General features: G+C 48.5%; 1 protein-coding gene across 4 annotated transcripts; it reads left to right on the forward strand.

Annotated features, from left to right (window-relative positions):
- The first annotated feature begins 2,040 nt into the window (after positions 1-2,040).
- LOC116359318 (E3 SUMO-protein ligase NSE2-like) lies at positions 2,041-14,351 on the forward strand. 4 transcript variants are annotated; one of them, XM_031812171.1, is made up of 8 exons: positions 2,041-2,324; positions 3,909-4,048; positions 5,708-5,820; positions 10,067-10,220; positions 10,949-11,043; positions 11,967-12,073; positions 12,831-12,943; positions 14,118-14,351. In XM_031812171.1, exons 2-7 carry the CDS (start codon positions 3,934-3,936, stop codon positions 12,919-12,921), a joined length of 675 nt encoding a protein of 224 aa, XP_031668031.1. In that variant the 5' UTR covers positions 2,041-2,324; positions 3,909-3,933; the 3' UTR covers positions 12,922-12,943; positions 14,118-14,351. The 4 variants fall into 4 exon arrangements, with proteins under 4 accessions (XP_031668031.1, XP_031668030.1, XP_031668028.1 ...); XM_031812170.1 differs by having other exon boundaries at positions 2,041-2,190; positions 14,109-14,351; XM_031812168.1 differs by having other exon boundaries at positions 2,041-2,190.
- The last annotated feature ends 238 nt before the right edge of the window (positions 14,352-14,589 follow it).

Consider the following 14,589-nt stretch of genomic DNA (forward strand, 5'->3'; position numbering starts at 1 on the left):
TTGGTGTCCAGTGTCTGTGTGGGTACAGGGGTTAACTGACTTGGTGTCCAGTGTCTGTGTGGGTACAGGGGTTAACTGACTTGGTGTCCAGTGTCTGTGTGGGTACAGGGGTTAACTGACTTGGTGTCCAGTGTCTGTGTGGGTACAGGGGTTAACTGACTTGGTGTCCAGTGTCTGTGTGGGTACAGGGGTTAACTGACTTGGTGTCCAGTGTCTGTGTGGGTACAGGGGTTAACTGACTTGGTGTCTGTGTGGGTACAGGCGTTAACTGACTTGGTGTCCAGTGTCTGTGTGGGTACAGGGGTTACCTGACTTGGTGTCCAGTGTCTGTGTGGGAACAGGGGTTACCTGACTTGGTGTCCAGTGTCTGTGTGGGTACAGGGGTTACCTGACTTGGTGTCCAGTGTCTGTGTGGGAACAGGGGTTACCTGACTTGGTGTCCAGTGTCTGTGTGGGTACAGGGGTTACCTGACTTGGTGTCTAGTGTCTGTGTGGGAACAGGGGTTACCTGACTTGGTGTCCAGTGTCTGTGTGGGTACAGGGGTTAACTGACTTGGTGTCCAGTGTCTGTGTGGGTACAGGGGTTACCTGACTTGGTGTCCAGTGTCTGTGTGGGTACAGGGGTTAACTGACTTGGTGTCTGTGTGGGTACAGGGGTTACCTGACTTGGTGTCCAGTGTCTGTGTGGGAACAGGGGTTACCTGACTTGGTGTCCAGTGTCTGTGTGGGTACAGGGGTTAACTGACTTGGTGTCCAGTGTCTGTGTGGGTACAGGGGTTACCTGACTTGGTGTCCAGTGTCTGTGTGGGTACAGGGGTTACCTGACTTGGTGTCCAGTGTCTGTGTGGGTACAGGGGTTAACTGACTTGGTGTCTGTGTGGGTACAGGGGTTAACTGACTTGGTGTCTGTGTGGGTACAGGGGTTAACTGACTTGGTGTCCAGTGTCTGTGTGGGTACAGGGGTTACCTGACTTGGTGTCCAGTGTCTGTGTGGGTACAGGGGTTAACTGACTTGGTGTCCAGTGTCTGTGTGGGTACAGGGGTTAACTGACTTGGTGTCTGTGTGGGTACAGGGGTTAACTGACTTGGTGTCCAGTGTCTGTGTGGGTACAGGGGTTAACTGACTTGGTGTCCAGTGTCTGTGTGGGTACAGGGGTTAACTGACTTGGTGTCCAGTGTCTGTGTGGGTACAGGGGTTACCTGACTTGGTGTCCTGTGTCTGTGTGGGTACAGGGGTTAACTGACTTGGTGTCCAGTGTCTGTGTGGGTACAGGGGCTACCTGACTTGGTGTCCAGTGTCTGTGTGGGTACAGGGGTTACCTGACTTGGTGTCCAGTGTCTGTGTGGGTACAGGGGGTAACTGACTTGGTGTCCAGTGTCTGTGTGGGTACAGGGGTTACCTGACTTGGTGTCCAGTGTCTGTGTGGGTACAGGGGTTACCTGACTTGGTGTCCAGTGTCTGTGTGGGTACAGGGGTTAACTGACTTGGTGTCCAGTGTCTGTGTGGGTACAGGGGTTACCTGACTTGGTGTCCAGTGTCTGTGTGGGTACAGGGTTACCTCTATATGCTGTATAGTGACATTATGTATAGATATACCATTTCTAGAAGTCATATTCCTCATCTTAATGATACATTATGTATAGATATACCATTTCTAGAAGTCATATTCCTCATCTAATCTTGACATATTATGAGTTGAGATTTGGAAGGATGGCCTCGAGATTAGACCACATAGGTTAATGTAGCCCATCACAGGCCCCTGAGCCTGTGCAGGGTGGTATTTTGGAGTGGACTGTGATTGAATAAGTATGATTTAATAAATATATATATATTTATTAATGTTTTTTTTTGTTTACGTTTTTATTTTGTATTTAATCGTTTGCCCTCTTTCCCGAAATTGTATTCTTATTATTATTAATAGTTATCAATAATGTTGTTATTATCTTATTCAATACCCCGTCCAGCTGGTGGCGGTAATGCACCCCTAACATTGGATGCCAACCGCCGTTAAACCCCATCGAAGAAGAAGAAGAATTCGACCATTTAAGAGGAACCGGAAACGCGAACAAACTTTTCCCGGTCATTTTACGCAACTAAAGTTGTTTAGTATTTTCTCTTATTTAGACACCAACACATTAAACAACACGTCTACAACCTGTAAAAACCATCCCAGCGAGGAAAGTCGTGAGGTTAGCGAGCTATTTATTGGCACGCTTGCTCAGCCGCCCATAGTTAGTGATTATAGCGTAACGTTAACCGGCTGGTCAGGTATCAACATAGCCAGTCAGTGCACTTGTTTGTGATACGTGGATTCAACCTGAAGGTAGCTACAGATAACTTGTTTTGTGATCGTATGCAGGTTATTATTCCAACCTTGCTCTAACGTTAAGTCAACTACACAAGGTCTCGGTGAGCAACTGAATCAGGTGTGTTTTGAGCAAGGCTGGAACAAAAAACCTGCACACCAGTTCTCCAGGGGTTAGGGTTGGACATCCTGGCATCTGCTCCAATATACCGAGGGTGGCTTGATTCATTATAACCAGGTCCCTGTGTTTTGGTTGATTCATTATAACCAGGTCCCTGTGTTTTGTTAAATCATGTTGATTCATTATAGCTCGGTCCCTGTGTTTTGGTTGATTCATTATAACCAGGTCCCTGTGTTTTGGTTAATCGTGTTGATTCATTCTAGCTAGGTCCCTGTGTTTTGGTAAATCATGTTGATTCATTATAGCTCGGTCCCTGTGTTTTGGTTGATTCATTATAACTAGGTCCCTGTGTTTTGGTTAATCGTGTTGATTCATTATATCTAGGACCCTGTGTTTTGGTTAATCATGTTGATTCATTATAACCAGGTCCCTGTGTTTTGGTTAATCATGTTGATTCATTATAACTAGGACCCTGTGTTTTGGTTAATCATGTTGATTCATTATAACTAGGACCCTGTGTTTTGGTTCATTCATTATAACCAGGGTCCTGTGTTTTGGTTCATTCATTATAACCAGGGTCCTGTGTTTTGGTTAATCATGTTGATTCATTATAACCAGGTCCCTGTGTTTTGGTTAATCATGTTCATTCATTATAACCAGGGTCCCTGTGTTTTGGTTAATCATGTTGATTCATTATATCTAGGATCCTGTGTTTTGGTTAATCGTGTTGATTCATTATATCTAGGACCCTGTGTTTTGGTTAATGGTGTTGATTCATTATAACCAGGTCCCTGTGTTTTGGTTAATCATGTTGATTCATTATAACCAGGTCCCTGTGTTTTGGTTAATCGTGTTGATTCATTATAACCAGGTCCCTGTGTTTTGGTTAATCGTGTTGATTCATTATAACCAGGTCCCTGTGTTTTGGTTAATCATGTTGATTCATTATAACTAGGACCCTGTGTTTGGTTAATCATGTTGATTCATTATAACCAGGTCCCTGTGTTTTGGTTAATCATGTTGATTCATTATAACTAGGACCCTGTGTTTTGGTTGATTCATTATAACTAGGTCCCTGTGTTTTGGTTAATCATGTTGATTCATTATAACCAGGTCCCTGTGTTTTGGTTAATCGTGTTGATTCATTATAACCAGGTCCCTGTGTTTTGGTTAATCATGTTGATTCATTATAACTAGGACCCTGTGTTTTGGTTAATCATGTTGATTCATTATAACCAGGTCCCTGTGTTTTGGTTAATCATGTTGATTCATTATAACCAGGTCCCTGTGTTTTGGTTAATCATGTTGATTCATTATAACTAGGTCCCTGTGTTTTGGTTAATCGTGTTGATTCATTATAACCAGGACCCTGTGTTTTGGTATAATTATTTTTTTTTTTAACACAATGTCACGTGACAAACACGATTAACCAAAACACAAAGGGCCCTAACATTCTAACAACTTAACATCTCTTGTTTCAGATACTTTCATGTTTTAGATTTCAACATGTCCTTGAGTGCAGTCCACTCCACACTGTCTAGTCTGAAAACATGTCAGGCAGATATTGGAACTGGGATGGACATTGTGACCGACGTTGCACTGGACGTGGCAGAAACCGCAGGTAGGTTAGTGGCACGTCACTATCAGAGAGACACTTGTGGCAGAAACAGCAGGTAGGTTAGTGGCACGTCTCTATCAGAGAGACACTTGTGGCAGAAACCGCAGGTAGGTTAGTGGCACGTCTCTATCAGAGAGACACTTGTGGCAGAAACCGCAGGTAGGTTAGTGGCACGTCTCTATCAGAGAGACACTTGTGGCAGAAACCGCAGGTAGGTTAGTGGCACGTCTCTATCAGAGAGACACTTGTGGCAGAAACCGCAGGTAGGTTAGTGGCACGTCTCTATCAGAGAGACACTTGTGGCAGAAACAGCAGGTAGGTTAGTGGCACGTCTCTATCAGAGAGACACTTGACTGTGCTGGTAATACCTTTGTCGAATCCTTCTCACTGGACAGGCTCTTTGTGTGTATGTAGTCAATGGGACGGACTGACTGACTGACTGTCTGTCTGACTGAAGGACTGACTGTCTGACTGACTGTCTGTCTGACTGACTGACTGAAGGACTGTCTGACTGACTGTCTGTCTGACTGAAGGACTGACTGACTGACTGTCTGTCTGACTGAAGGACTGACTGAAGGACTGTCTGACTGACTGTCTGTCTGACTGAAGGACTGACTGACTGACTGACTGTCTGTCTGACTGAAGGACTGACTGACTGACTGACTGTCTGTCTGACTGAAGGACTGACTGACTGACTGACTGTCTGACTGACTGACTGTCTGACTGAAGGACTGTCTGACTGACTGTCTGTCTGACTGAAGGACTGACTGACTGACTGACTGTCTGTCTGACTGAAGGACTGACTGACTGACTGACTGTCTGACTGACTGAAGGACTGACTGACTGACTGACTGTCTGTCTGACTGAAGGACTGTCTGACTGACTGTCTGACTGACTGACTGACTGTCTGACTGACTGTCTGACTGTCTGACTAGGAAGTGGAGCGGTTCACACAAGGATGTAACTTGAGGATTTTGGTATATTGACGTTTTTACGAGCCCAGGTCAAAAATATGTGCTGTGTGATATTTGAAAATATTAAATCTCTCTAGCCAGCAGGCTAGTTGGACACATTTTCTACTAGCTCGGTCTGAAAAGCACTAGCCAGCAGGCTAGTTGGACACATTTTCTACTAGCTCGGTCTGAAAAGCACTAGCCAGCAGGCTAGTTGGACACATTTTCTACTAGCTCGGTCTGAAAAGCACTAGCCAGCAGGCTAGCTGGACACATTTTCTACTAGCTCGGTCTGAAAAGCACTAGCCAGCAGGCTAGTTGGACACATTTTCTACTAGCTCGGTCTGAAAAGCACTAGCCAGCAGGCTAGTTGGACACATTTTCTACTAGCTCGGTCTGAAAAGCACTAGCCAGCAGGCTAGTTGGACACATTTTCTACTAGCTCGGTCTGAAAAGCACTAGCCAGCAGGCTAGTTGGACACATTTTCTACTATACAGAGCTATGGAATGCTGTCTACCATTTGGAAGCTTGTGTCACCATAACAACAGTATTTAGAGCTATGGAATGCTGTCTACCATTTGGAAGCTTGTGTCACCATAACAACAGTATATAGAGCTATGGAATGCTGTCTACCATTTGGAAGCTTGTGTCACCATAACAACAGTATACAGAGATAAGAATAATTTTGTATGATGATGATTATTACAGGAACTGAGAATGATGCAGTCCTGAAGAAGCTGGAGGTGATGATGCTGGAGTGTGCCAAACTGGACCAGGAGATCAACTGCTTCGTTGAGGTGGTGAACTGTGTCACTGCAGAGGTGAAGTACTGAACTACAGGGGTCAAAGTTCATTTTCTGTCGGATGTATTCTGGAGATCAGTGTGGATCCTCAAACGGCAGTGTGTAGCCTACTGTCGCTGTTGGATAAGGAATTACAATCCTCTACGTTATCACTCAGAATGTCACTTTCCAGTGATACTAGTCATGTAATGGTGGTATTAAACTAAACCAGACAATAGATGATCTATTTACCTAGTCATGTTATTCAACTAAACCAGACAATAGATGATCTATTTACCTAGTCATGTTATTCAACTAAACCAGTCAATAGATGATCTATTTACCTAGTCATGTCATTAAACTAAACCAGACAATAGATGATATATTTACCTAGTCATGTTATTCAACTAAACCAGTCAATAGATGATCTATTTACCTAGTCATGGTATTAGACTAAACCAGTCAATAGATGATATATTTACCTAGTCCTGTAATGGTGTCATTATAGACAATAGATGATCTATTTACCTAGTCCTGTAATGGTGTCATTATAGACAATAGATGATCTATTTACCTAGTCATGGTATTAAACTAAACCAGTCAATAGATGACCTGTCAAATTGATAAAAGTCACCTTGTCCTAGAGATATATTGATAATAGTCACCTTGTCCTAGAGATATATTGATAATAGTCACCTTGTCCTAGAGATATATTGATAATAGTCACCTTGTCCTAGAGATATATTGATAAAAGTCACATTGTCCTAGAGATATATTGATAATAGTCACCTTGTCCTAGAGATATATTGATAAGTCACCTTGTCCTAGAGATATATTGATAATAGTCACCTTGTCCTAGAGATATATTGATAAAAGTCACCTTGTCCTGGAGATATATTGATAATAGTCACCTTGTCCTAGAGATATATTGATAATAGTCACCTTGTCCTAGAGATATATTGATAATAGTCACCTTGTCCTAGAGATATATTGATAATAGTCACCTTGTCCTAGAGATATATTGATAATAGTCACCTTGTCCTAGAGATATATTGATAATAGTCACCTTGTCCTAGAGATATATTGATAATAGTCACCTTGTCCTAGAGATATATTGATAATAGTCACCTTGTCCTAGAGATATATTGATAATAGTCACCTTGTCCTAGAGATATATTGATAATAGTCACCTTGTCCTAGAGATATATTGATAATAGTCACCTTGTCCTAGAGATATATTGATAATAGTCACCTTGTCCTAGAGATATATTGATAATAGTCACCTTGTCCTGGAGATATATTGATAATAGTCACCTTGTCCTGGAGAGATTTACATGGTTATTAATATGTCACACCGGGGTAAACTACAACAAACACAGCCCTTATCCCCTATAGGGGGGACAAATGAATGGTGGAAAAACGATTGGAACCATTTCCCTGTTTTGAGCCGCTAGGTTTTATGGGTATTATGACACCACCTCCACAGTGGGGCTCTATAACACCCAGGTCGTATTCCTTTGGCACCAGACTTATCGAAGCGGTCTGAAACAGGGAGGGACTAACTGATCATCTGAAACAGGGAGGGACTAACTGATCGTCTGAAACAGGGAGGGACTAACTGATCGTCTGAAACAGGGAGGGACTAACTGATCGTCTGAAACGGGGAGGGACTAACTGATCGTCTGAAACGGGGGGGGGACTAACTGATCGTCTGAAACGGGGGGGGGGCTAACTGATCGTCTGATACGGGGAGGGGCTAACTGATCGTCTGAAACGGGGAGGGGCTAACTGATCGTCTGAGACGGGGAGGGGCTAACTGATCGTCTGAAACGGGGAGGGGCTAACTGATCGCCTGAAACGGGGTGGGGCTAACTGATCGTCTGAAACGGGGTGGGGCTAACTGATCGTCTGAAACGGGGTGGGGCTAACTGATCGTCTGAAACGGGGTGGGGCTAACTGATCGTCTGAAACGGGGTGGGACTAACTGATCGTCTGAAACGGGGTGGGACTAACTGATCGTCTGAAACAGAGAGGGACTGACTGATCGTCTGAAACAGAGGGACTAACTGATCGTCTGAAACAGAGAGGGACTAACTGATCGTGTCTATATATGAAATTCTTCGTGCCCCCCCCCCCCCCCCCCTAGACCACCTGTCTGCCCCCCCTAGACCACCTGTCTGCCCACCCCCCTAGACCACCTGTCTGCCCCCCCCTAGACCACCTGTCTGCCCCCCCCTAGACCACCTGTCTGCCCCCCCCTAGACCACCTGTCTGCCCCCCCCTAGACCACCTGTCTGCCCCCCCCAGACCACCTGTCTGCCCCCCCCCCTAGACCACCTGTCTGAGCACCTGTCTGCCCCCCCTAGAGCACCTGTCTGCCCCCCCTAGACCACCTGTCTGCCCCCCCTAGACCACCTGTCTGCCCCCCCTAGACCACCTGTCTGCCCCCCCTAGACCACCTGTCTGCCCCCCCTAGACCACCTGTCTGCCCCCCCCAGAGCACCTGTCTGCCCCCTCTAGACCACCTGTCTGCCCCCCCCCCAGAGCACCTGTCTGCCCCCCCCCCAGAGCACCTGTCTGCCCCCCCCTAGCCCACCTGTCTGCCCCCCCCTAGACCACCTGTCTGCCCCCCCTAGAGCACCTGTCTGAGCACCTGTCTGCCCCCCCCTAGACCACCTGTCTGCCCCCCCCCTAGACCACCTGTCTGCCCCCCCTAGACCACCTGTCTTCCCCCCCCCCTAGACCACCTGTCTGCCCCCCCAGACCACCTGTCTGCCCCCCCCAGACCACCTGTCTGCCCCCACCTAGACCACCTGTCTGCCCCCCCTAGACCACCTGTCTGCCCCCCTCTAGACCACCTGTCTGCCCCCCCCAGAGCACCTGTCTGCCCCCCCCAGAGCACCTGTCTGCCCCCCCCTAGACCACCTGTCTGCCCCCCCCTAGACCACCTGTCTGCCCCCCCCAGACCACCTGTCTGCTCCCCCTAGACCACCTGTCTGAGCACCTGTCTGCCCCCCCCTAGAGCACCTGTCTGCCCCCCCTAGAGCACCTGTCTGCCCCCCCCTAGACCACCTGTCCTCCCCCCCTAGACCACCTGTCTGCCCCCCCAGAGCACCTGTCTGCCCCCCCCAGAGCACCTGTCTGCCCCCCCTAGACCACCTGTCTTCCCCCCCCAGAGCACCTGTCTGCCCCCCCCTAGACCACCTGTCTGAGCACCTGTCTGCCCCCCCCAGAGCACCTGTCTGCCCCCCCCTAGAGCACCTGTCTGCCCCCCCTAGACCACCTGCCTGCCCCCCCCTAGACCACCTGTCTGCCCCCCCCTAGACCACCTGTCTGCCCCCCCCTAGACCACCTGTCTGCCCCCCCCAGACCACCTGTCTGCCCCTCCCAGACCACCTGTCTTCCCCCCCTAGACCACCTGTCTGAGCACCTGTCTGCCCCCCCCTAGAGCACCTGTCTGCCCCCCCCTAGAGCACCTGTCTGCCCCCCTCTAGACCACCTGTCCTCCCCCCTAGACCACCTGTCTGCCCCCCCAGAGCACCTGTCTGCCCCCCCCAGAGCACCTGTCTGCCCCCCCTAGACCACCTGTCTTCCCCCCCCAGAGCACCTGTCTGCCCCCCCTAGACCACCTGTCTGAGCACCTGTCTGCCCCCCCCTAGAGCACCTGTCTGCCCCCCCCTAGAGCACCTGTCTGCCCCCCTCTAGACCACCTGTCTGCCCCCCTAGACCACCTGTCTGCCCCCCCAGAGCACCTGTCTGCCCCCCCCAGAGCACCTGTCTGCCCCCCCTAGACCACCTGTCTTCCCCCCCCAGAGCACCTGTCTGCCCCCCCTAGACCACCTGTCTGCCCCCCCCTAGAGCACCTGTCTGCCCCCCCCTAGAGCACCTGTCTGCCCCCCCCTAGAGCACCTGTCTGCCCCCCTCTAGACCACCTGTCCTCCCCCCCTAGACCACCTGTCTGCCCCCCCCAGAGCACCTGTCTGCCCCCCCTAGACCACCTGTCTTCCCCCCCCAGAGCCCCTGTCTGCCCCCCCCTAGACCACCTGTCTGAGCACCTGTCTGCCCCCCCTAGAGCACCTGTCTGCCCCCCCCTAGAGCACCTGTCTGCCCCCCCCTAGAGCACCTGTCTGCCCCCCCTAGACCACCTGTCTGCCCCCCCTAGACCACCTGTCTGCCCCCCCTAGACCACCTGTCTGCCCCCCCTAGAGCACCTGTCTGCCCCCCCCCAGAGCTCCTGTCTGCCCCCCCAGCACCTGTCTGATGTTAACTTCCTCCTGTTCTCCAGGTGAGGAACCAGGAGCCCGAGGCCATGTTCAGACTGAAGTCTCTGGTGAAGGAGAAGTTCACTGAGACACACGGCAGTCTGTCTGAGGGAGAGCTACAGAACCACGTCAAGCTGGTCAGCTTTAAGGAGAACGTCAGAAACGTACTCAAAACAGGTGAGACACACACACACACACACACACACACACACACACACACACTAGTTCAAATCAAATCAAATCTAATGTTATTTGGTCACATACATACGGTTAGCAGATGTTAATGCGAGTGTAGCGAAATGCTTGTGCTTCTAGTTCCGACAATGCAGTAATAACCAACAAGTAATCTAACTAACAATTCCAAAACTACTGTCTTATACACAGTGTAAGGGGATAAAGAATATGTACATAAAGATATATGAATGAGTGATGGTACAGAGCAGCATAGGCAAGATACAGTAGATGATATCGAGTGCAGTATATACATATGAGATGAGTATGTAAACCAAGTGGCATAGTTAAAGTGGCTAGTGATACATGTATTACATAAGGATGCAGTCGATGATATAGAGTGCAGTATCTACGTATGCATATGAGATGAATAATGTAGGGTAAGTAACATTATATAAGGTAGCATTGTTTAAAGTGGCTAGTGATATATTTACATCATTTCCCATCAATTCCCATTATTAAAGTGGCTGGAGTTGAGTCAGTGACAGTGTCAGTGTGTTGGCAGCAGCCACTCAATGTTAGTGGTGGCTGTTTAACAGTCTGATGGCCTTGAGATAGAAGCTGTTGTTCAGTCTCTCGGTCCCAGCTTTGATGCATAGTTGTATGTAGACTAGCAGCATGTCCCACATGGTGACTGGTTAACCTGTCTTGTGTGTATGTTCTGTCTCCATCAGTGAACCCTGAGGCAGCAGAGAATATGGAGGAGGAGCCGGATGAGGATGTTGCTGTGACGCAGAGTGAGGTTAACTTCACCTGTCCCCTGACTCAGGTTGGTCTCTACTCCTCCTGTCAGTATCTAACCTGTCCCATCACTCAGGTTGGTCTCAGTATCTAACCTGTCCCCTGACTCAGGTTGGTCTCTACTCCTCCTGTCAGTAGCTAACCTGTCCCCTGACTCAGGTTGGTCTCAGTATCTAACCTGTCCCCTGACTCAGGTTGGTCTCTCTCCTCCTGTCAGTAACTAACCTGTCCCCTGACTCAGGTTGGTCTCTACTCCTCCTGTCAGTATCTAACCTGTCCCCTGACTCAGGTTGGTCTCTACTCCTCCTGTCAGTAACTAACCTGTCCCCTGACTCAGGTTGGTCTCAGTATCTAACCTGTCCCCTGACTCAGGTTGGTCTCAGTATCTAACCTGTCCCCTGACTCAGGTTGGTCTCTACTCCTCCTGTCAGTAACTAACCTGTCCCCTGACTCAGGTTGGTCTCTCTCCTCCTGTCAGTAACTAACCTGTCCCCTGACTCAGGTTGGTCTCTCTCCTCCTGTCAGTATTTAACCTGTCCCCTGACTCAGGTTGGTCTCTACTCCTCCTGTCAGTATCTAACCTGTCCCCTGACTCAGGTTCGTCTCTACTCCTCCTGTCAGTATCTAACCTGTCCCCTGACTCAGGTTGGTCTCTACTCCTCCTGTCAGTATCTAACCTGTCCCATCAGGTTGGTCTCTCTCCTCCTGTCAGTATCTAACCTGTCCCCTCAGGTTGGTCTCTCCTCCTCCTGTCAGTATCTAACCTGTCCCCTCAGGTTGGTCTCTACTCATCCTGTCAGTATCTAACCTGTCCCCTCAGGTTGGTCTCTACTCCTCCTGTCAGTATCTAACCTGTCCCCTCAGGTATGTCTTTCCCATTGTAAACTAATCTGCCCGGCAACAGGACAATAAAGCCTCTGGTTGTGTCCATGTTGTTGTGTGGCCCTGCAGGTGGAGATGGTGAACCCAATGAAGAATAAGAAGTGTAACCACCACTACGACCGGGACGCCATTATGGGGATGATCAAGGCCCGGCAAAACCAGAAGAAGAAGTTACGGTGAGACGTGACGCTCCTACTGTCTTGTTTAGTCGATTCATTTACACTCTGTTGTCTTGAGTCTGCCTGTTACTGTTATAGTACCTTGTCAATCAGGATGTGATGTCGCCTCTCTGTCCTACCCTGTTACTGTTAGGACCTTGTCAATCAGGATGTGACGTCATCTCTCTGCCCTACCCTGTTGCTATAGCACCTTGTCAATCAGGATGTGATGTCGTCTCTCCCTCCTACCCTGCTGTTTTCTCACCTTGTCAATCAGGATGTGATGTCGTCTCTGTCCTACCCTGTTGCTATAGCACTTTGTCAATCAGGATGTGATGTCGTCTCTCTGTCCTACCCTGTTACTGTTAGCACCTTGTCAATCAGGATGTGATGTCGTCTCTCCGTCCTACCCTGTTGTTATAGCACCTTGTCAATCAGGATGTGATGTCGTCTCTCCGTCCTACCCTGCTGTTTTCTCACCTTGTCAATCAGGATGTGATGTCGTCTCTCCGTCCTACCCTGTTGTTATAGCACCTTGTCAATCAGGATGTGATGTCGTCTCTCTGTACTACCCTGTTACTGTTAGCACCTTCTCAATCAGGATGTGATGTCGTCTCTCTGTCCTACCCTGCTGTTTTCTCACCTTGTCAATCAGGATGTGATGTCGTCTCTCCGTCCTACCCTGCTGTTTTCTCACCTTGTTTTACACTTAAACAACTGTTGCAGTATAACATTAGATTGATTCATTAGCATATTCCTTTTCTCCGTCCCACAGCTGTCCGGTGGTTGGCTGTGGCAACACGGACGTGAAGCAGGGAGACTTGATCCTAGATCAGATTATGAAGAGACAGATCCAGAAGAGGTAGACTACCACGGCATGATTCTGGGGTACGCCAACTCATCAAACCTGACAATAATAATTTGACTTTTATTTAATTGAGGAAAAAACATGACTTGTTGTTGTTGTGACCAAATGTTATCTTGCTGCTGTGTCTGATCGTATTTGTACGTCACAGAGTTGCACTATTCTGAAGTTTTACATAACAAAACCTCTCTTTATTTATACATAAGGGATTCATATTCTTTAGTCAGTTCAATAAAGGTATATTGGGGGGGGGGGGGGGGGGCAGGTAGCCTAGTGGTTAGAGACAGGTAGCCTAGTGGTTAGAGACAGGTAGCCTAGTGGTTAGAGACAGGTAGCCTAGTGGTTAGAGACAGGTAGCCTAGTGGTTAGAGCAGGTAGCCTGGTGGTTAGAGACAGGTAGCCTAGTGGTTAGAGCAGGTAGCCTAGTGGTTAGAGACAGGTAGCCTGGTGGTTAGAGACAGGTAGCCTGGTGGTTAGAGACAGGTAGCCTAGTGGTTAGAGCAGGTAGCCTGGTGGTTAGAGACAGGTAGCCTAGTGGTTAGAGCAGGTAGCCTGGTGGTTAGAGATAGGTAGCCTAGTGGTTAGAGACAGGTAGCCTAGTGGTTAGAGCAGGTAGCCTGGTGGTTAGAGACAGGTAGCCTAGTGGTTAGAGACAGGTAGCCTAGTGGTTAGAGCAGGTAGCCTAGTGGTTAGAGCAGGTAGCCTAGTGGTTAGAGACAGGTAGCCTAGTGGTTAGAGACAGGTAGCCTAGTGGTTAGAGACAGGTAGCCTAGTGGTTAGAGACAGGTAGCCTAGTGGTTAGAGACAGGTAGCCTAGTGGTTAGAGACAGGTAGCCTAGTGGTTAGAGACAGGTAGCCTGGTGGTTAGAGACAGGTAGCCTAGTGGTTAGAGACAGGTAGCCTAGTGGTTAGAGACAGGTAGCCTGGTGGTTAGAGACAGGTAGCCTGGTGGTTAGAGACAGGTAGCCTAGTGGTTAGAGCATTGGGCCAGTAACCGAAAGGTTGCTAGATCGAATCCCTAAGCTGACAAGTTATAAATGTGTCATTCTGCCCCCCTGAACAAGGCAGTTTACCCACTTTTCCCCGGTAGGCCGTCGTTATAAATAAGAATTTGTTCTTAACTGACTTGCCTAGTTAAATAAAAAATAAAAAAAATATGTTTTTTCATCCTATGCCTTTGGTGTTGAGAACCTGCAGTTACTGTAATAGACCACTGGGGGGCAGTGTCGTCCCTGGAATAAACCACAAAGGGATCAGGAGAGGTGACTCAGGTCATGAAGAGAGAAGCTGGATAATCAGCCTACTTCTTCTGAGAGAGTTGGGCTAAATGAATCAGAGAATGTGGGTTTCCTAAATACTTACAAACCACAGAAAGATCATGTCTGTAACATACAACGTGAAACGATGATTGAATAAATGATGTGGAAATGATCAAATATCTATTTTCAGTACCTTCCTAAAAGTAGACCATTTCATTGTGTGAAATCTGTGAATCAATTCAGTTGAGTGATTAAATCTGTCTCTCCCCTGCCTCTCCTCTCCTGCCTATCCCTCTCCTGCCTCTCCCTCTCCTTCCTCTCCCTCTCCTGCATCTCCTCTACTGCCTCTCCTGCCTCTCCTCTCCTGCCTCTCCTCTCCTGCCTCTCCCTCTCCCCCTGCCTCTCCCCCT

This window comes from Oncorhynchus kisutch, unplaced genomic scaffold (genome assembly GCF_002021735.2).
Source record: "Oncorhynchus kisutch isolate 150728-3 unplaced genomic scaffold, Okis_V2 Okis02a-Okis13b_hom, whole genome shotgun sequence".
Lineage (NCBI taxonomy): Eukaryota > Metazoa > Chordata > Actinopteri > Salmoniformes > Salmonidae > Oncorhynchus > Oncorhynchus kisutch.